This window comes from Pseudophryne corroboree, chromosome 6, assembly GCF_028390025.1.
Source record: "Pseudophryne corroboree isolate aPseCor3 chromosome 6, aPseCor3.hap2, whole genome shotgun sequence".
In the NCBI taxonomy this organism is placed as follows: Eukaryota; Metazoa; Chordata; class Amphibia; order Anura; family Myobatrachidae; genus Pseudophryne; species Pseudophryne corroboree.
The window spans coordinates 683,542,415-683,564,455 of NC_086449.1; the positions used below are offsets into that span (position 1 = coordinate 683,542,415).

Below are 22,041 nucleotides of genomic sequence, written 5' to 3' on the forward strand. Positions count from 1 at the left end.
GTTGGGTTGAGAAATAATATTTAATGGGGGCTAGGAGGGAGGCTTCTTGGTATAGCGGAATATTAGGTATATTAAGACCACCAAATGCTCTAGGCAAGGTCATTCTAGAAAGAGCCATTGAAGGTGGTTTTGCAGACCAGATATACTTAGACATGATAGAAGAACAGGTTTGGATGGCTTTCTTTGGGAAGGGGTATGGTATAGTGCGGAAGAGATACATTAGTTTAGGAAGTAGGGACATTTTAAATGCCGCCATTCGTCCCAACCAAGAGACCTCATAGGATGACCAGGATTTCGTAAGGGATTCCAGTGACTCTATCAAGGGAGTTAAGTTGGCAGAGAATACGTCTTTAGTGGAGGTAGGAATGTTGATACCCAGGTATTTAATTGTATGGGTTCGCCAGTTATAAGGGAAGGAAGCTTGGAGTGCTGGGATGGAGTGAGATAGGTTGAAGGGGAGGGCGTCTGTTTTGGTAGTGTTTAGTTTGTAATAAGAGGCGCGGCTGTAAGCATCTAGCACGGCGTGTAAGACTGGAAGCGTTGTAGTGGGTTTAGAGATAAAGAGGAGGACATCGTCAGCGAAGAGGCTAAGTTTATGGAGGGATGAACCGAACTGAATTGCCGGAATGTTGGGATTGTCTCTTATTTTAGCTGCCAGGGGTTCAATTGATAGGACGAAGATCAGGGGGTATAAAGGACAGCCTTGCCTGGTGCCATTTGTAATAGGGAAAGGGTCGGATAGGAAGCCTCCACTGAACACCCGGGCCGTGGGGGAGCTGTATAACGCTAGGATAGAGGATAGGATACGGTCCCTAAATCCGAATCTGAGGAGAGTTTGGCGCATATATGTCCAGTTTAATCTGTCAAACGCCTTCTCTGCGTCCAACGAAAGCAAGAGAAGGCCCTGGTCTCCAGATAGGGAGTCTATCAGGTTGAAGACCCGACGTGTGTTGTCAGATGCTTGTCTCCCAGGGACGAAGCCAGTCTGGTCCGGGTGTATCAGTGAAGGGAGGAGTTTGTTAATGCGGGTTGCAATCATTTTGGCATATAGTTTGATGTCGCAGTTTAGTAGCGCTATTGGTCGGTAGTTGTGCACAAGGGTGGGGTCTTTGCCGGGCTTAGGTATAGTAACAATACGCGCTTCTAAGAGTTCTGGAGGAAGGGAGCCTCGGTCTGAGAATGTATTGTATAGCGAGGTCAGGAGGGGGGAAAGGACGTCGTGGAAAGTAGTATAGAAGTCAGAAACAAAGCCGTCTGGGCCAGGGGCCTTATTCCTGGGAGTAGATTTGATAGTTGTGGAGAGTTCATCCGCCGACCAAGGGGCATTCAGAGAAGAGAGCTGGTCCTGCGTGAGAGTAGGGAGGGAGAGGTCATCTAGGAAGGATGAGATGGACGGGGGGGAGGGTTGTGGGGTGGAGGGGTCAGTTGCTAAGTTGTATAATTTGGCGTAATAGCTTGCAAATTGGTTCGTTATATCTTTAGGGTTCAGGATCTTTTGTTTAGAGGGAGAATAGACACATTTAATTCTATTTCTGGCTTGTTGAACACGGAGTTTGCGTGCAAGCATTTTGCCAGCTTTATTTCCTAGCAGGTAAAATTTGTGGCGCATTCTATTCAAGGCCGCTTGGGTGCGTGCGAGGAGCAGCTTTTGAAGTTGACCTCGGACATTAGAGATCTCAGTTTTAAGTGCTTTGGAGGGATGGGCCTTATTCTTAGTCTCAAGGTCCAGCAGGTCATCCTCCAGAGTCTTCTGCTTTTGAAGGGCTTGTTTTTTGAGAGTGGCGCCGGCCTGAATGGCGGCTCCACGGGTAACGGCTTTAAAAGCACACCAATGGTTGATAGGAGAGGTATCTTAAGGGGAATTGGTGGTTAAATAGGAGTCAATAGAGTCAGAGATTATTTTTTTAGACAGGGGGTTGTTTAGTAGGTATGGATAGAGGCGCCAATGTCGGGGAGGATTGGAGGTGCCCTGGAGGTTCCATTTCCAGAGAACTGGGGCGTGGTCCGACCATGTGATTGGTAAAATATCCACGCTATTAGTTCTCTGGAGAGACCATTTATCACATAAAATTCTGGAATAGGAGTTATGGACAAGGGAGTGGAACGTGTATTCTCGGCCTGTGGGGAATTGTGTCCTCCAGATATCGTATATGTCGAATTCTGCAAGTAGGTTGCGGAAGGCTAAGGAGGGGCCATAGATAGTGGTTGGAACAGATTGGGGGAGTTGGCGGGACTTGTCCAATTTAGGGTCCAAAACAAGGTTAAAGTCACCCAGAACTACCAGAGATCCCTTTAGTGCATTTCGTATAGTAAGGAGTAATTTTCGCAAAAATGGGACCTGGTTAGAGTTAGGTGCGTAAAGGGATACTAGGGTAACCGGTTTGTCATTGAGGAGGCCAGTTATGATAATATATCGGCCATTTTTGTCTGAAAGTTGAGAGTGTAGGGAAAAGGAGACATTTTTGTTAAAAAGGATGGCTACTCCGTTTCTTTTGGATGGGCCATTAGCATAGTACCCCACTGGGAAATGGCTATCTTTAAAAAGGGGGGGGGGTTAACAGAAGAGAAATGGGTTTCTTGTAAAGCTATGACATCAGCTTTTTGCTGGTGGAAGAAGGAGAGGGCCAATCTGCGTTTGTTGGGAGAATTAAGTCCCTTGACATTAAGAGATATGAGGTTCAACATTGGAAATCTATATTAGGCATGAGAAAAATGATCTGTGGATATCTATTGGAGCGTATCTGCTCCGAATGCAAATAGGCGTTGGTAGCCAGGGATATGGATCGAGTCTGGAGCTCGAGGAGGGGGGGAACAAGTGGGAGATACATGGGTCGAAATTAAAACAGGAGAGGAGGAGGTAAACAACGAAAAGAAAAGGTCCGGGATATTGGACCTGCATGACTACTGCAGGGGTAGGGGAAAAAATTCTGGGGAAAGCAGTAGTACAGAAAAAGGTGAGGCGGGCTGGATTGACCTGCGCCACCACTCTAAAACAACTTCTAAGAGGGTAACCTTAGGGCGTGGGGGTCTATCGTAGGCTTCTCTAATTAGGAACATACGCCCCCTAGGGTACAAGTAGGTAATTAGTAGGTGTCAGTAAATAACTGGGCAACGTGTCGCCCCTTAAAATATAACAACATTTGAACAACATGTGAGGGAGTACCCCCGTGACTTGTAGACCTAGAAAACAAACTTATATCGAGACACAACATTGCAATTGTAGGAAGGAGCATACAAAGGATACTTTCAACTCCCCGCACTGGGGGGGGGGAGAAGGTCTACAGCCTCCGTGAATCGGAGGATCTGGTGCATGGTTTGTGAAAGGACCCAGCTCGGTAGTCCAGTGATTCAGGAGGTCGACCAATCATGGCTGACGTTAGCAGCACGCGACGATGTAGACGGCTTCGAGACGGAGATGTCCCAGTCCATCAATAATTTCACACCTGCATCTAGGGAGGAAATTATGTAGATCGAGTCCTCGTATGAGACTATCAGTTTAACTGGGAATCCCCAGCGGTAGTGGATGTCGTGGGCTCTCAAAGCAAGGGTGATGGGGGTGAAAGCACGTCTCTTCGCTATGGTAGCTGCGGAGAAGTCTTGAAAAATCTGAAGTCCCCCCAGAGTATCTGAGTTTTTGGATTCTCTAGCGGCCCTCATAATGCGTTCCTTAACTGGGAAGAAATGGACTCGAAGGAGGGTGTCTTTAGGAAGGTCGGATGAGACGGTTCGGGGTCTAGGGAGACGGTGAATGCGGTCAATCAGGAGTTCCGAGGCATCCGCCTTTGGGAGAAGCTTCTTGAATAAGACAGTGGCGTAGGCTTCCAGTTCAGAGTTGGTAACTGAGTCAGGGATGCCTCGAATTTTGATGTTGTTCCGCCTTGATCTGTCCTCCATAACCGCCAATTTGGATTTGAATTGATCCAGATCTTGTTGTTGGCGGTCGTGAGATGAGAGTAGGTCATTGTGGGAGGTGACCAATTCCTCCATCTTGCGTTCCAATTGATCCGTCCTGTCTCCCAGAGCTACCAGCTCAGTTTTGACCTCACGAATGGCAGAGGTCAGATCTTTAGAGAGTTCAGATTTGAAGGCAGAGAGTATCTGGAAGAGGGATCTCACGGTTAGAGGGGCATCCGACTCGCAGTCTACCCCCGATACCGAGAGAGCTGAGGACAGGACACTTGATCCCAAGGGGTCCAGTGTGGCAGAGGGGGAAGGAGCATTTTGTAGCGGGGAGATTTGGAGGGATTTTCGCGAGGGGTAGGCGACTTTCGGGGGGATTGTCTCCTTTTTTTTTGTAGGAGACATTTCTCGTCAGTAGCAACGCACCTAGGGTTGTTGGAGAGACGTGCCTCGGTGGTGGGTCCAATCAGCCGGTAATAGTGAAACAGGGGTGCTCAGTCACATTGAAGAATGTTACGTGTTATTTAGACAAGCATGAGTGGCGGTAGACAGGTTAGAGAGCGCTCACATTGTTGAGGTCATTGAGGACATAGATCCGGAGGATGTGATTGCCGGGACACAGCTGAGCTGGACAGGCTGACAACCAGGTCTGCCAGACCGGGAAGGTGAGGGGTCTGGTTTTGTCCCGAAGGTGGTGTGGTAGGGATAGTGAGAGTGCTTCAGGCCACCGATCTCGTGGGGTTTGGGGTGGGCTGTGTGTTGGGTGCGGGGTATGGTGATCACCACACGCATCCGCTGAATTTATTCCGCAGACCCTTCTCCGGAGTGGGTGCTGGTTTCAGAGGATATTGTATTCAGCCCCCCTGGTGCTGGGCTGCGGGGGGAATCTGAAATGGTGGTTTGCAGGGTGGGACGGATAGGGGGAGAGGCGGGTAGGTCAGCTGGAGGGAGTCCACTATACGTAGGAGTCGCCCGCCGGCTGTCACTCCGTTAGGTTGCTGCGGGAGCTGTCTCACCCAGGTACTCTCCGGGGTTCAGGTCACGCAGGCCCAGGTGTGAGTGGTTGGCTGGAGAGGTCTGGGGTGCCCGGGAGGTGGGAACGGGGACAGGTGCGGGTGGATCCCGCGGCGGGTCGTCGAGCGCTTCAGTGTCCCCTTGGTGTACTGGTCCCCGGGGCCAGGTCACGCTGGACGGACAGGAGGCTAGGCGGGAGGCAGTTGAGGACCGCGGGGTATGTGTGGGCTGTGTATTGCCGTGCGGCGCCTCTTACCTCCGTCCGCAAGATGGCCGCCGGCAGCAGACAGGCACGGCAGGCAGGCTCCCGGAGCGTTCACTCTCGGCTGGGGGATTGAGCAGCGGTCCCGCTGTAGGTCCGGTCGGGGCCCTAGTCAGAGGAGGGGTGGAACGATGGCGGGCCTTGGTGTACAGGTACGATTTCCCGTGTTTCTTCTGAGCCGTCTCGCGGGTCTGGAGCTCGAAGTCGGGCAGGCTCCAAACTTGAGGCCCCGGTTCCAAATTGCGGAGTAGGCCGCGGGCGGAAAATAGTCACAGCGGCTTTCAGGTTTCGCCTCCCTGTCCAGCACTTATACAGCAGCTGCAGGATATGTGTTTAGGGAGGTTCAGGAGAGGATTCACCCTAGAAAAAGGGTTTATATGCCGGCTATTGCAGGAGCTCAGGAATTGCTAGACCTCTCTCTGCAGTGTCTAGGCCACGCCCCCGTATTATTTTTATTTTTATTGTGTTTTATATTGTTAAACAGTTTGTCTATGTACTTTTATGCAGATGTTACTATTACCTGAACCCACGCGCTATATATTTATGTTATAACTGTTTTTCTAAAGCGCTTTGGAGACAAAGTCATTGATGATTCATACCACCTGTGTTTAATTAAGATGGGGGCTTTTAAATAGATTACTGACGTCTGACAGGCCAGCCTCCTGACGAAGTATCCACGAAACGCGTTGGGGCGGAGCCTGCCAGACGTGTGTGCTTCTGTTCCACTCGGCCTTCTTCTCCCTGTGTCCGCTGCGAGTGGCCAGACGGGTCCGGATTATCGGCGCGGTGCATGGTCCTGGCGTTCGTACACAGAGGCGGAGGTTTGCCCGGTGGATGTTTTTTATGCTCTGTGACTGGCCCAAAGTGCGGGTCTTATCTGGTACGGGAACACACTTACCTTTTATCTGTTTGTGTCTAATGATGCATGCATAAAATAAAAAATGATTTGCACTATGGGCACATTCTCCTAAATTCTTTCTCCAGGTATCTTTCTGCTCAAAGGGATTCTGAGCCTCTGGGGAATTGCTGCGGTGTCCATTACACCAGTGCCAACAGCACAAGGTCTACTACCTGTGAACGAACTATTGAAAGACTACCAGCGCACCTGTACATTGTTATATATATATATATATATATATATATATATATATATATATATATATATATATATATATTAAACATTCTTTTTGCCAATGAGGTCCCAAATGCTGCCCAGGGCAGCCCCCCCTGCACCCTTACAGTGACCGGAGTATGTGAGGTGTGTGGAGCAATGGCGCACAGCTGCAGTGCTGTGCGTTACCTCTAGTGAAGATCATTAAGTTTTCTGCCGCCTGTGATGTCTTCTTTTCTTCTCATACTCACCTGGCTTCTGTCTTCCGGCTCTGCGAGCGGGACGGCGGCGCGGCTCTGGGACGGACGGCGAGGGTGAGATCCTGCGTACCAATCCCTCTGGAGCTAATGGTGTCCAGTAGCCTAAGAAGCAGGACCTAGCTTCAGAGAGTAGGGCTGCTTCTCTCCCCTCAGTCCCTCGATGCAGGGAGTCTGTTGCCAGCAGAGCTCCCTGAAAATAAAAAACCTAACAAAATACTTTCTATCAGTAAACTCAGGAGAGCTCACTGAAAAGCACCCAGCTCCTCTGGGCACAGTATCAAATTAAGGTCTGGAGGAGGGGCATAGAGGGAGGAGCATAGAGGGAGGAGCCAGTGCACACCAGGAACTAAATTCATCCTTAAAGTGCCCATGTCTCCTGCGGAGCCCATGGTCCTTACGGAGTCCGCAGCATCCTCTAGGACGTTAAAGAAATGACAGTGATGTGCCTGCATACGCAACCACGCTGCATATGCAGGGGATTATTCCTAATTTTCCGTTCTGCGATACAAAAGCACATCGATGGGTGGGACTTTGCCTGCTAAGTGGCATTACCCTGTGCTGGGCGGCCCCCAGCATGCGAGCTTCAGCAATAGCAGATTCTGCTTTTTAGCAGAACTGCTACTGAAGCTGAATAGGGTCCACAATCGTATGTAGGACTATTGCATATGGAATCGTAAGCATTTAACAAATTTATATTGAAAAAAACCCAAAGTTGAATACTGAGGTTTTTTAATAATTTGTGGCATGTAGTCGTAACTTTTTTTTTTTAAATGTGTGAGAAAATAAGAATTTACTTACCGATAATTCTATTTCTCGTAGTCCGTAGTGGATGCTGGGAACTCCGTAAGGACCATGGGGAATAGCGGCTCCGCAGGAGACTGGGCACAAAAGTAAAAGCTTTAGGACTACCTGGTGTGCACTGGCTCCTCCCCCTATGGCCCTCCTCCAAGCCTCAGTTAGGATACTGTGCCCGGACGAGCGTACACAATAAGGAAGGATTTTGAATCCCGGGTAAGACTCATACCAGCCACACCAATCACACCGTACAACCTGTGATCTGAACCCAGTTAACAGCATGATAACAGAGGAGCCTCTGAAAAGATGGCTCACAACAATAATAACCCGATTTTTGTAACAATAACTATGTACAAGTATTGCAGACAATCCGCACTTGGGATGGGCGCCCAGCATCCACTACGGACTACGAGAAATAGAATTATCGGTAAGTAAATTCTTATTTTCTCTGACGTCCTAGTGGATGCTGGGAACTCCGTAAGGACCATGGGGATTATACCAAAGCTCCCAAACGGGCGGGAGAGTGCGGATGACTCTGCAGCACCGAATGAGAGAACTCCAGGTCCTCCTCAGCCAGGGTATCAAATTTGTAGAATTTAACAAACGTGTTTGCCCCTGACCAAGTAGCTGCTCGGCTAAGTTGTAAAGCCGAGACCCCTCGGGCAGCCGCCCAAGATGAGCCCACCTTCCTTGTGGAATGGGCTTTTACAGATTTTGGCTGTGGCAGGCCTGCCACAGAATGTGCAAGCTGAATTGTACTACAAATCCAACGAGCAATAGTCTGCTTAGAAGGAGGAGCACCCAGCGAGTCAGATTTTCTGACTCCAGCCGTCCTGGAAACATATTTTCAGGGCCCTGACTACGTCCAGCAACTTGGAGTCCTCCAAGTCCTTAGTAGCCGCAGGTACCACAATAGGCTGGTTCAAGTGAAACGCTGAAACCACCTTAGGGAGAAATTGAGGACGAGTCCTCAATTCTGCCCTGTCCGTATGAAAAATTAGGTAAGGGCTTTTATAGGATAAAGCCGCCAATTCTGAGACACGCCTGGCTGAAGCCAGGGCTAACAGCATTACCACTTTCCATGTGAGATATTTTAAGTCCACAGTGGTGAGTGGTTCAAACCAATGTGATTTTAGGAACCCCAAAACTACATTGAGATCCCAAGGTGCCACTGGAGGCACAAAAGGAGGCTGTATATGCAGTACCCCCTTGACAAACGTCTGAACTTCAGGAACTGAAGCCAGTTCTTTCTGGAAGAAAATCGACAGGGCCGAAATTTGAACCTTAATGGACCCTAATTTTAGGCCCATAGACAGTCCTGTTTGCAGGAAATGTAGGAAACGACCCAGTTGAAATTCCTCTGTAGGGGCCTTCCTGGCCTCACACCACGCAACATATTTACGCCAAATACGGTGATAATGTTGCACGGTTACATCCTTCCTGGCTTTGATCAGGGTAGGGATGACTTCATCCGGAATGCCTTTTTCCTTCAGGATCCGGCGTTCAACCGCCATGCCGTCAAACGCAGCCGCGGTAAGTCTTGGAACAGACAGGGTCCCTGCTGGAGCAGGTCCTTTCTTAGAGGTAGAGGCCACGGGTCCTCCGTGAGCATCTCTTGAAGTTCCGGGTACCAAGTCCTTCTTGGCCAATCCGGAGCCACGAGTAAAGTCCTTACTCCTCTCCTTCTTATGATTCTCAGTACCTTGGGTATGAGAGGCAGAGGAGGGAACACATACACTGACTGGTACACCCACGGTGTTACCAGAGCGTCCACAGCTATTGCCTGAGGGTCCCTTGACCTGGCGCAATATCTGTCTAGTTTTTTGTTGAGGCGGGACGCCATCATGTCCACCTTTGGTTTTTCCCAACGGTTCACAATCATGTGGAAGACTTCTGGGTGAAGTCCCCACTCCCCCGGGTGGAGGTCGTGTCTGCTGAGGAAGTCTGCTTCCCAGTTGTCCACTCCCGGAATGAACACTGCCGACAGTGCTATCACATGATTTTCCGCCCAGCGAATAATCCTTGCAACTTCTGCCATTGCCCTCCTGCTTCTTGTGCCGCCCTGTCTGTTTACGTGGGCGACTGCCGTGATGTTGTCCGACTGAATCAACACCGGCTGACCCTGAAGCAGAGGCCTTGCTTGACTTAGGGCATTGTAAATGGCCCTTAGTTCCAGGATATTTATGTGAAATGACGTTTCCATGCTTGACCACAAGCCCTGGAAATTTCTTCCCTGTGTGACTGCTTCCCAGCCTCTCAGGCTGGCATCCGTGGTCACCAGGACCCAGTCCTGAATGCCAAATCTGCGGCCCTCTAGAAGATGAGCACTCTGCAACCACCACAGGAGAGACACCCTTGTCCTTGGAGACAGGGTTATCCGCTGATGCATCTGAAGATGCGATCCGGACCATTTGTCCAGCAGATCCCACTGAAAAGTTCTTGCGTGGAATCTGCCGAATGGAATCGCTTCGTAAGAAGCCACCATTTTTCCCAGGACCCTTGTGCATTGATGCACTGACACTTGGCCTGGTTTTAGGAGGTTCCTGACTAGCTCGGATAACTCCCTGGCTTTCTCCTCCGGGAGAAACACCTTTTTCTGGACTGTGTCCAGAATCATCCCTAGGAACAGCAGACGTGTCGTCGGAATCAGCTGCGATTTTGGAATATTTAGAATCCACCCGTGCTGTCGTAGTACTACTTGAGATAGTGCTACTCCGACCTCTAACTGTTCCCTGGACCTTGCCCTTATCAGGAGATCGTCCAAGTAAGGGATAATTAAGACGCCTTTTCTTCGAAGAAGAATCATCATTTCGGCCATTACCTTGGTAAAGACCCGGGGTGCCGTGGACAATCCAAACGGCAGCGTCTGAAACGGATAGTGACAGTTCTGTACCACAAACCTGAGGTACCCTTGGTTCTATACTTAAACTTTTTCACTAAGCAGCTCAGGAGAGCCACCGAGTGTGCACCCTTCTCGTTCGGGCACAAAAATCTAACTGAGGCTTGGAGGAGGGTCATAGGGGGAGGAGCCAGTGCACACCAGGTAATCCTAAAGCTTTTACTTTTGTGCCCAGTCTCCTGCGGAGCCGCTATTCCCCATGGTCCTTACGGAGTTCCCAGCATCCACTAGGACGTCAGAGAAACATTACTTTTCTAATTTACAAATATAATTGAGTTTATACTTATACTATAAAGAGAACATTTTTTTCTGTATTATATGCTCTATGTAACATTAGTTCCATGTGTGTAACGAAGCAGAAAATTGTAACAAAGGCTGTTACTTTTAATCACTCATTACATGTAACGTTAGTTACAGCAAGTTGGACCAGAATTTTTAAGTAAATGTCAATTTAAGTTTTTCAGCAAGGAAAGTAAATTACACTTTTAAAAGCACAGAAAATTCCTCTTATCTTGTAATATATTTTATACATATTCCATCTATTTGGAAGTTACGCAGTATTGTTCATGTAACATGTAGTTATGCAGTAATAGACATGCAACGTTAATTTCTTTGAAATGGCCCATAAGGAAGATGCAATTTAAACAATAAAAACCTAATGTAGGAATTCAGATATAAATACCTGTAGAACCATAACAAAAAAACAGTTAACCTGAAAGTTTAGTTATGTTACAGAGCCGACATTGAATACTTTTAAATTGTAACAGAATACAGGTTGAGTATCCCTTATCCAAAATGCTTGGGACCAGGGGTATTTTGGATAACGGATTTTTCCGTATTTTGGAATAATTGCATACCATAATGAGATATTATGGTGATGGGACCTAAATATAAGCACAGAATGCATTTATGTTTCATATACACCTTATACACACACAGCCTGAAGGTCATTTAATACAATATTTTTAATAACTTTGTGTATTAAAAAAGTTTGTGTACATTGAGCCACTCAAAAAAAGTCTGTATTTCGGAATATTTGGATATGGGATACTCAACCTGTATAATTTTCCTTTATAAGCAACAGAAGTAATTTGCTTTGCCATACAGAGAACACACCCCTAGCCCGCTCATATAATTTAGCTCTAATAAGTTATTTTAATGGCATAGAAGTACATTAACTCAACTTTTCACTTTATTGTGCCTCAAATATGAGGCATTAGTATGAAATTTACAACAGACTCCCAGATCATAATAAGTCTAAAACAGGATTGAGTTGAGTGATGGGAAGAAATTATAAATTTAATAAAAAAAATCCTCCTAAAAAGGTTTACATAGTCCATGGGGTTTTTGATAGCTAAAGTGACAAAACGGGAGGAAAAAAACAGAAAGGACACTGTCGATACAGAAGTAAATCAATATAGTAAAGAAATTATATAAAGTACTGCCAAAACACAGTAGAACATTGGATTGAACATTCCTGCTCAGGACGTCCACGTTACTATGCGCCCAAGCCTCTATTCAGTATTTCGATTCTCTCAATTTACTGCTTGTCTCCCTTCTGCTCTTCTTTTTGCTCTTCTTTTTGCTCTCCAGTTCCAGAGTTATCTCTTTCTGATGCCATCTATAACGAAAATCACAAAAAGAAATCAAATATTTATTGCAGTTACACAAAAATTGTTTCCACTTCCACCTTACCAAAACAAAAACAGCATTACCCACCAGTAGCTGCTTCTATATTGGTATGATTTGGGATTGGCATAGATGAATAGAGGAGTATCTATAAGATTTTATACCTCCAGAAGTTTCCACTGTCCAAAATGTAACACTAGCTAAAGCTTCTTAAATAACCTGACCAGTAATAAGTAACACTACCATGCAAACAAAGCCAGGAAAAAAAAAAGAAAAAAAAAAAAAGGGAAGAAATAAATAGGGTTCCAAAGAAGAAATCTAGGACTACGGCTAAGATGGTTATCCATTTTGGCTTTTAAAAACACAGTAAGTACGTGTGTCCAACGTTCAATAATGTATCGCCTTACACAGAAATGTACCCTAGAACGGTAACCGACAAAATAGCATGCCCAACCAGTGATCAGGCTCTGGTCCTTTTAGCGCAATCCAGGCTGTTCATACCGCAGGCTACCCAGGATCAAATTCCTAGGTAACGCAACCCATGCAGCCCCTTTCACAAAGAGGCAGGACCTCAGTTACCTCGGCAATATCCCGGGTGAGAAGCTTGGTGTGAAAGGGGTAGTAGTTGGTGCACTGGCATACTCCTTACTGGCTGACACAATTTAGAAGATCCACAGGGGCACTAATTAAGTAACGAGAGGGGAGAGTTGTAATTTGCCTGTAAACACAGGTCCTTTGTGTGTGTGAAAGGGTCAACCAAGGTTGAAATTCCCGGGACTTCGACCCAGGAATTTACCAGAGTCGGAGACCTGGAAATTTCTACCAGAGTTGACTCTTTCACACAGACCGAATACCTATGTTGATCCTCAGAATTACTCGGTAGAAATTTTTGACCTGGTAATTTGCTTCCCTGTGTGAAAGGGGAGCCAGCTTTGTGGGGTCCGCACGGTGGACTTATATATTAAGGACCTCCAGCAATAAAAATGCCTTAAAGTGGCCTGGAGGCTAATCATTTTTTGTTAAATATATGTAACCAAGATCTCTAAATTTTCTATCATATAGTGTACAGGTCTTGTTACTAATAGCCCTTAGGGTATGTGGGAAAAACCCTTTTGTTTTTTCTTGAAAGGGGAGTCAGGCAGGGACCGGCAAAACCAGTGTTTCTCAGACACTTCTGACTGAAAGGGATATTAGAGACCCCCGAGCTTGAGTTTGGAAACACTTCCCTAGACTGTTTACATGTCCCACTCTTAGATGAAAACATTAGCAAATAACCTATAATCTCTGTCCAGCAGGCAGAGGTTATATGGTGAACAACAAGTTATTTACCATACGATCTTGGAAAGAGGTTTCATAGGTATGACAATTTGCTTCACTAAAAGAAATGGCTACAATCACTTTAAATGAATAGAATGTTAAAGTGATTGGCATACCTTTTAATCTAAACTACGTGGGAACTTTAAACTAGTGCTTTGGCACTATCACAAGCCTGTGATAGTTTCACACGTTATCCATTAACAATGTAAATATTACTTGTTGCACCTAGTTTTTCTATACCCCATTAATAACGTTTTTGTCTATACTCAAAAACTTAATGTAAAAAACAATAACAAAAAATAGGAAAAAAATTAAATAGGGACTTTTGTGAGACAAAGCCCCCAGCTCCGACACACGTCTTGCTGAAGTCAAAATCAACAGTGTACCGGTCTTCCACGTAAAAGATATTTTACGTTCACCTCCTGTAACGGTTCAAACCAGTCTGATTGGAGGAACTGCAGCACCAAATTGAGATCCCAAGGTGCCGTGGGAGGCACAAAGAGAGGTTGGATGTGCAGAACACCTTTCAAGAACGTATGGACCTCAGGGAGAGAAGCCAATTTTTCTGAAAGAAAATGGACAAGACTGAAATCTGGATTTTTATGGAGCCCAGACGCAGGCCCACGCCTGCCTGCAGAAAAAGTCCCAAATGAAATTCCACCGCTGAATAATTTCTGCTCTCACACCAAGAGACACATTTCTTCCAAATACGATTGTAATGCTTAGACGTTACCCCCTTCCTGGTTTGGATCATAGTCGGGATAACCTTTTTAGGGTTTCTACTCCTGGCTAGAATCAGCCGTTCAACTTAAATGCCGTCAAACATAGCCGTGGTAAGTCCTGATAGACGAACGGGCCCTGTTGCATAAGATCCTCGTGAAGAGGTAGAGACCACGGATCTTCGACGAGCATCTTCAGAAGGTCCGCGTACCAAGCCCTTCTTGGCCAGTCCAGAGCAATGAGAATTGCTTGAAACTTTTCCCTTTTTACTCGCTTTAAAATTCTTGGGATCAGAGGAAGTGGAGGAAACACGTACACCATCTGATAGACCCATGGAATCGTCAGGGCGTCTATTGCCACCGCCGGTGGGTCTCTCGACCTGGAGAAATACCACCTGAGCTTCTTGTTGAGACGAGAGGCAATCATGTCGATCTGTGGATATCCCCATCGACTTGTCAAGCACCTGAACGCTTCCAGGTGAAGGCCCCACTCCCCAAGGTACAGGTCTTGTCTGCTGAGGAAGTTTGCTTCCCAGTTGTCTACTCCCGGAATGAAGACCACTGACAACGCCACAGCGTTTCTTTCTGCCCAGAGGAGAATTCTTTACACCTCTGACATTGCTGCTCTGCTTTTCGTTCTGCCCTGTCTAAGTACGTTACATTGTATGACTGGATCTGAATTGCCCGATCTTAAAGAAGATGTGAGGCTTGCAGAAGGACGTTGCATAAGGCCCGGAGTTCCAGAATATTGATTGGAAGGATGACTTCCTGACTTGACCATCTTCCCTAAAACTGCACCCCCTGAGTGACTGCTCCCCAACCTGAGGCTTGCTTCTGTGGTGAACAGAATCCAATTTTAAAATTCCGAACCTCCGTCCTGAGACGAGCTGAGAAGACTAAACCACCACAGAAGGAGATACTGGCCTTCGCGATAGACTGATCCTCTGGTGCATGTGAAGATGCGATATGGACCATTTGTCCAACAGATTGAGCTGGAAGGGTTTTGCGTGAAACCTTACGTATTGAAGTGCCTCGTAAAAGCACATCATTTTCCCCAGAAGGCGAATGCACAGATGCACGTCACCCGGGTTAGCTTCAGGACATCCCGAACCATCGACTGGATTACCAATGCCTTTTCCAACTGAAGGAACACCTTTTGTGACTCCGTGTCCAGTATCATTCCCAGGAATGGGAGCCTCCATGTTGGCTCTAGGTGAGATTTCGGAAGGTTCAGAATCCACCCGTGATCCTGCAAGAGTTTGGGTTAGAGACCAATGCTGTTCAGCAACCTCTCCCTGGATGGCGCTTTTATCAGGAGATTGTCCAGGTACGGAATTCTGTTCACGCCCTATTTGCGGAGTAGAAACATCATCTCTGCCATCATCTTGGTGAACACCCTCGGTGCTGTGGAGTGACCAAATGGCAGGGCCTGGAATTGGTAGTGACAGTCCTGCAGTGCAAACCATAGATAAGCCTGTTGAGGCAGCTAGATCGGAATATGAAGGTACGCATCCTTGATATCCAGAGACAATAGGAATTCCCCCTCCTCCAGACCTGAGATCACTGCTCTCAGAGACTCCATCTTGAATTTGAACACTCGTAAGTACAGGTTCAAAGACTTGAGGTTCAGAATCGGTCTTACCGAACTGTCCGGCTTCGGTACTACGAACAAGTTGGAATAGTACCCCTTGTTTAGTAGATGAGGTGGAACTAGAACAATGACCTGAGTCTGTACCAGTTTTTGGATGGCATTCTGTAAAGTTATACTTGCCTCTTGTGAAACTGGTAAGCCTGATTTGAAGAATCTGTTAGGTGGGAGCTCTTGGATCTCAAGTCTTTAACCCTGGGAAATAAGATCTATGACCCAGGGATCCTGGCACGAATTTGACCAGATCCGACCGAAAAATTGCTGAAGTCTTTGAGGAAACAGAGCCTGAGCTCTGTTCCGGAGCACCGGCAGGTTTGTGTTGTTTACCTCTTACGCCCGTGGAGGACGTAGAAGCACCTCTGGATTTGCCCTTGAACTTGGCCATCCGAAAGGACTAACTTAGAAGCTGAATAAGTATTCTTGGTCAGGGGGGGTGTGGAAGGAAGATACGTAGACTTACCAGCAGTAGTTGTGAAAATCCATTTGTCTAGTTCATCTCCAAACAAGGCCTCTCCTGTGAATGGTAGGCCTTCCACGTCTTTCCTGGAGTCCACGTCAGCAGTACACTGGCGTAGCGACAAGCCCCTGCGTGCCAACACTGCATTAAGCACGCCCATTTCCTCTATGGCTTCCACCATAAAGTTTGCAGTACCTGTATATGCTGCAGGAGTAAGACAACACCCCCCCTAGATAAGGAATCTAACCCCTCAATTAGGTTACCTGACCATTTCGCAACGGCTTTAGTGATCCACGCACATGCAATAGTCGGTCTTTGGGCCACCCCAGCAGCTGTGTACAATGATTTGCGTGTAATCTCAATTTTACAGCTGCGTCTTTTAGGGAGGCTGCACCATGGACAGGCAATAAAATTTTACGTGACAACCTAGAGACTGATGCGTCCACTATCGGTGGATTTTCCCATTTTTTCCTATCCTCCTGAGGAAAAGGAAAAGATGAGAGCAACCTTTTAGGGATCTGAAAATAAGAATTTACTTACCGATAATTCTATTTCTCGTAGTCCGTAGTGGATGCTGGGGACTCCGTCAGGACCATGGGGAATAGCGGGCTCCGCAGGAGACAGGGCACATCTAAAAAAGCTTTTAGGTCACATGGTGTGTACTGGCTCCTCCCCCTATGACCCTCCTCCAAGCCTCAGTTAGGTACTGTGCCCGGACGAGCGTACACAATAAGGAAGGATCTTGAATCCCGGGTAAGACTCATACCAGCCACACCAATCACCCCGTACCACTTGTGATCTGAACCCAGTTAACAGTATGATAACAAAACGAAGTAGCCTCTGAAAAGATGGCTCACAACAAGAATAACCCGATTTTTGTAACAATAACTATGTACAAGCATTGCAGACAATCCGCACTTGGGATGGGCGCCCAGCATCCACTACGGACTACGAGAAATAGAATTATCGGTAAGTAAATTCTTATTTTCTCTAACGTCCTAGTGGATGCTGGGGACTCCGTCAGGACCATGGGGATTATACCAAAGCTCCCAAACGGGCGGGAGAGTGCGGATGACTCTGCAGCACCGAATGAGAGAACTCCAGGTCCTCCTTAGCCAGAGTATCAAATTTGTAAAATTTTACAAACGTGTTCTCCCCTGACCACGTAGCTGCTCGGCAAAGTTGTAATGCCGAGACCCCTCGGGCAGCCGCCCAAGATGCGCCCACTTTCCTAGTGGAGTGGGCCTTTACAGATTTAGGCTGTGGCACGCCTGCCACAGAATGTGCAAGTTGGATTGTGCTACAGATCCAACGTGCAATCGTCTGTTTAGACGCAGGAGCACCCATATTGTTGGGTGCATACAATATAAACAGCAAGTCAGACCCCAGCCGTCCTAAACTATATATATATATATACATATATATATATATACATATATATATATATACATATATATATATATATATACATATATATATATACACATATATATATATATACATATATATATATATATATATATATATATATATATATATATATACATATATATACATATATATATACATATACATATATATACACATATATATACATATATATACATATATATACATATATATACATATATATACATATATATACATATATATACATATATATACATATATATACATATATATACATATATATACACATATATATATATATATATATATATATATATATACATACACATATATACATATATATATATATATATATATATATATATATATATATATATATATATATATATATATATATATATACATACACATATATATACATATATATATATATATATATATATATATATATATATATATATATATATTTTTAGGGTCCTGACAACGTCTATTAACCTGGAGTCCTCCAAGTCCCTAGAAGCCGCAGGCACCATAATAGGTTGTTTCAGGTGAAAAACCTGACACCCCCTTAGGAAGAAAACTGGAGACGAGTCCCAGTTCTGCCCTGTCCGAATGGAAATTTAAATATGGGCTCTTGTAAGACAAAGCCGCCCATTCTGACAATCGCCTGGCCGAGGCCAGGACCAACAGCATGGTCACTGTCCATGTGAGATATTGGTCAACAGCATGTTCACTTTCCATGTGATATATTTCAAATCCACAGATTTGAGCGGTTCAAACCAATATGATTTTAAGGAATCCCAACACTATGTTGAGATCCCACGGTGCCACTAGAGGCACAAAAAGGGGTGTATATGCAATACTCCCTTGACAATCTGGACTTCAGGAACTGAAGTCAATTCTTTTCGGAAGAAATTCTACAGGGCCGAAACTTAAAACCTTAAAGAACCCCAATTTTAGGCTCAAAACACTCCTGTTTTCAGGAAGTGTAGAATTCGACCTAGTTGAATTTTCTTCGTGGGGCCTTCCTGGCCTCACCCACGCAACATATTTTTACCACCTGTGGTGATGACGTTGTGCGGTCACCTCCTTCCTGGCTTTGACCAGGGTAGGTATGACCTCTTATGGAATGCCTTTTTCCTTCAGGATCCGGCATTCAACCGCCATGCCGTCAAACGCAGCCGCGGTAAGTCTTGGAATAGACATGGTACCTGCTGAAGCAAGTCCCTTCTTAGCTCCCCAGGCCCTTAGTCCTCTGTGAGCATCTCTTGAAGTTCCGGGTACCAAGTCCCTCTTGGCCAATCCGGAGTCACGAGTATAGTTCATACTCCTCTATATCTTATAATTCTCAATACCTTGGTTATGAGAAGCAGAGGAGGGAACACATACACCGACTGTTACACCCACGGTGTTACTAGGACATCCACAGCTATCGCCTGAAGGTCTCATGACCTGGCGCAATACCTGTCCCGTTTTTTGTTCGGGCGGGACGCCATCATTTCCACCTTTGGTCTTTGCCAATGGCTCACAATCATGCGGAAAAACTTCCCTATGAAGTTCCCACTCTCCCAGGTGGAGGTCATGCCTGCTGAGGAAGTCTGCTTCCCAGTCGTCCACTCCCGGAGAGAACACTGCTGACAGTGCTATCACATGATTTTCCGCCTAGCGAAAAATCCTTGCAGTTTTTTCACTGCCCTCCAGCTTCTTGTGTCGCCGTTTCTGTTTACGTGGGCGACTGCCGTGATGTTATCCCACTGGATCAATACCGGCTGACCTTGAAGCAGAGGTCTTGCTAAGTTTAGAGCCTTATAATTTTGCTCTTAGCTCTATCTATGTGGAGAGAATTCTCCAGACTTGATCACACTTTCCTGGAAATTTTTTCCCTGTGTGACTGCTCCCCAGCCTCTCAGGCTGGCCTCCGTGGTCACCAGCATCCAATCCTGAATGCTGAATCTGTGGCCCTCTAGAAGATGAGCACTCTGTAATCACCACAGGAGAGACACCCTTGTCCTTGGATATAGGGTTATCCGCTGATGCATCTGAAGATGCGATCCGGACCATTTGTCCAGCAGATCCCACTGAAGAGTTCTTGCGTGAAATCTGCCGAATGGAATTGCTTCGTAATAAGCCACCATTTTTTACCAGGACTCTTGTGCAATGATGCACTGACACTTTTCCTGGTTTTAGGAGGATCCCGATTAGCTCGGATAACTCCCTGGCTTTCTCCTCTGGGAGAAACACCTTTTTCTGGACTGTGTCCAGAATCATCCCTAGGAACAGTAGACGTGTCCTCGGAAAAGCTACGATTTTGGAATATTTAAAATCCACTCGTGCTGTCGTAGAACTATTAAAGATAGTGCTACTCCGACCTCCAACTGTTCTCTGGACCTTGCCCTTATCAGGAAAGCGTCCAAGTTTTTTAAGAAGAATCATCATTTCGGCCATTACCTTGGTAAAGACCCGGGGCGCCGTGGACAATCCAAACGGCAGCGTCTGAACTGATAGTGACAGTTCTGTACCACGAACCTGAAGTACCCTTGGTGAGAAGGGCAAATTTGGACATGTAGGTAAATGTCCCTGATATCCAGTGACACCATCTCGTCCCCTTCTTCCTGGTTCGCTATCACTGCTCTGAGTGACTCCATCTTGATTTGAACGCTTGTATGTAAGTGTTCAAATATTTCAGATCTCACCGAGCCGTTTGGCTTCAGTACCACAATATAGTGTGGAATAATACCCCCTCCCTTGTTGTAGGAGGGGTACTTTGATTATCACCTGCTGGGAATACAGCCTGTGAATTGTTTCCAATACTGCCTCCCTGTCGGAGGTAGACGTTGGTAAAACAGACTTCCGGAACTTGTGAGGAAGAGACGTCTCGAATTTCCAATGTACACCTGGGATACTACATGTAGGATCCAGGAGTCCCCTTGCGAGTGAGCCCACTGCGTGCTGAAACTCTTGAGATGACCCCCTACCGCACCTGAGTCCGCTTGTACTGCCCCAGCGTCATGCTGCGGACTTGGCAGAAGCTGTGAAGGGCTTCTGTTCCTGGGAATGGGCTGCTTGCTGCAGTCTTCTTCCCGTTCCTCTACCCCTGGGCAGATATGACTGGCCTTTGCCCGCCTGCCCGTATGGGGACGAAAGGACTGAGACTGAAAAGACTGTGTCCTTTTCTGCCGAGATGTGACTCGGGGAACAAAAGGTGGATTTTTCAGCTGTTGCTATGGCCACCAGGTCCGATGGACCGCCCCTTTATACGGCAATCCTTCCATGTGCCGTCTGGAATCTGCCTCACCTGACCACTGTCGTGTCTTCGTCTGGCAGATATGGACATCACATTTACTCTTGATGCCAGAATGCAAATATCCCTCTGCGCATCACGCATATATAGAAATGCATCCTTAAAATGCTCTATAGACAATAAAATCTTGTCCCTGTCAAGGGTATCAAAATTTTCAGTCAGGAAATCCGACCAAGCCCCCTCAGCGCTGCACATCCAGTCTGAGGCGATTGCTGGTCGCAGTATAACACCAGTATGTGTGTATATACTTCTTAGGCTATTTTTCAGCTTCCTATCAGCTGGCTCCTTGAGGGCGGCCGTATCTGGAGACGGTAACGCCACTTGTTTTATAAGCGTGTGAGCGCCTTATCCACCCTAAGGTGTGTTTCCCAACTCGCCCTTACTTCTGGCGGGAAAGGGTATACCGCCCATAACTTTCTATCGGAGGAACCCCACGTATCATCACACACTTCATTTAATTTATCCGATTCAGGCAAAACTACAAGTAGTTTATTCACACCCTACAAAATACCCTTATTTGTGGTACTTGTAGTATCAGAAATATGTAACACCTCCTTCATTGCCCTTAACATGTAACGTGTGGCCCTAAAGGAAAATACGTTTGTTTCTTCACCGTCGACACTGGAGTCAGTGTCCGTGAGGTAAATGGGCGTTTTTACAAGCCCCTGACGGTGTCTGAGACGCCTGGACAGGTACTAATTTGTTTGCCGGTCGTCTCATGTCGTCAACCGGCTCGCAGCGTGTTGACATGATCACGTACTTCCACAAGTAAGCCATCCATTCCGGTGTCGACTCCCTAGAGAGTGACATCACCATTACAGGCAATTTGCTCCGCCTCCTCACCAACATTTTTCTCATACATGTCGACACACACGTACCGACATACAGCACCCACACAGGGAATGCTCTGATAGAGGACAGGACCCACTAGCCCTTTGGGGAGACAGAGGGAGAGTTTGCCAGCACACACCAAAATGCTATAATTATACAGGGACAACCTTTATAAAAGTGTTCCTCCCTTATAGCATTTAATATATATTTATATCGCCAAATCAGTGCCCCCCCTCTTTGTTTTAACCCTGTTTCTGTAGTGCAGTGCAGGGGAGAGCATGGGAGCCTTCCCCTCAGCCTTTCTGTGAGGGAAAATGGCGCTGTGTGCTGAGGAGAATAAGCTCCGCCCCCTTTTCGGCGGGTTTTTTCTCCCGGTTTTTAAGAACTGGCCTGGGTTAAAATACATACATATAGCCTTAATGGCTATATGTGATGTATTTATTTTGCCAATAAGGTACTTATATTGCTGCCCAGGGCGCCCCCAGCAG

The 22,041-nt window shown here is 46.4% G+C and overlaps 1 protein-coding gene across 1 annotated transcript in view; it reads right to left on the reverse strand.

Annotated features, from left to right (window-relative positions):
• Positions 1 to 11,415: 11,415 nt before the first annotated feature.
• HSPA9 (heat shock protein family A (Hsp70) member 9) overlaps positions 11,416 to 22,041 on the reverse strand; it is a 236,747-nt gene continuing 226,121 nt past the window's right edge. The window contains exon 17 of the mRNA XM_063928294.1: positions 11,416 to 11,862. Coding sequence (XP_063784364.1) covers positions 11,782 to 11,862 — 81 coding nt within the window. The 3' untranslated portion in view covers positions 11,416 to 11,781. The remainder of the gene's footprint in view (positions 11,863 to 22,041) is intronic.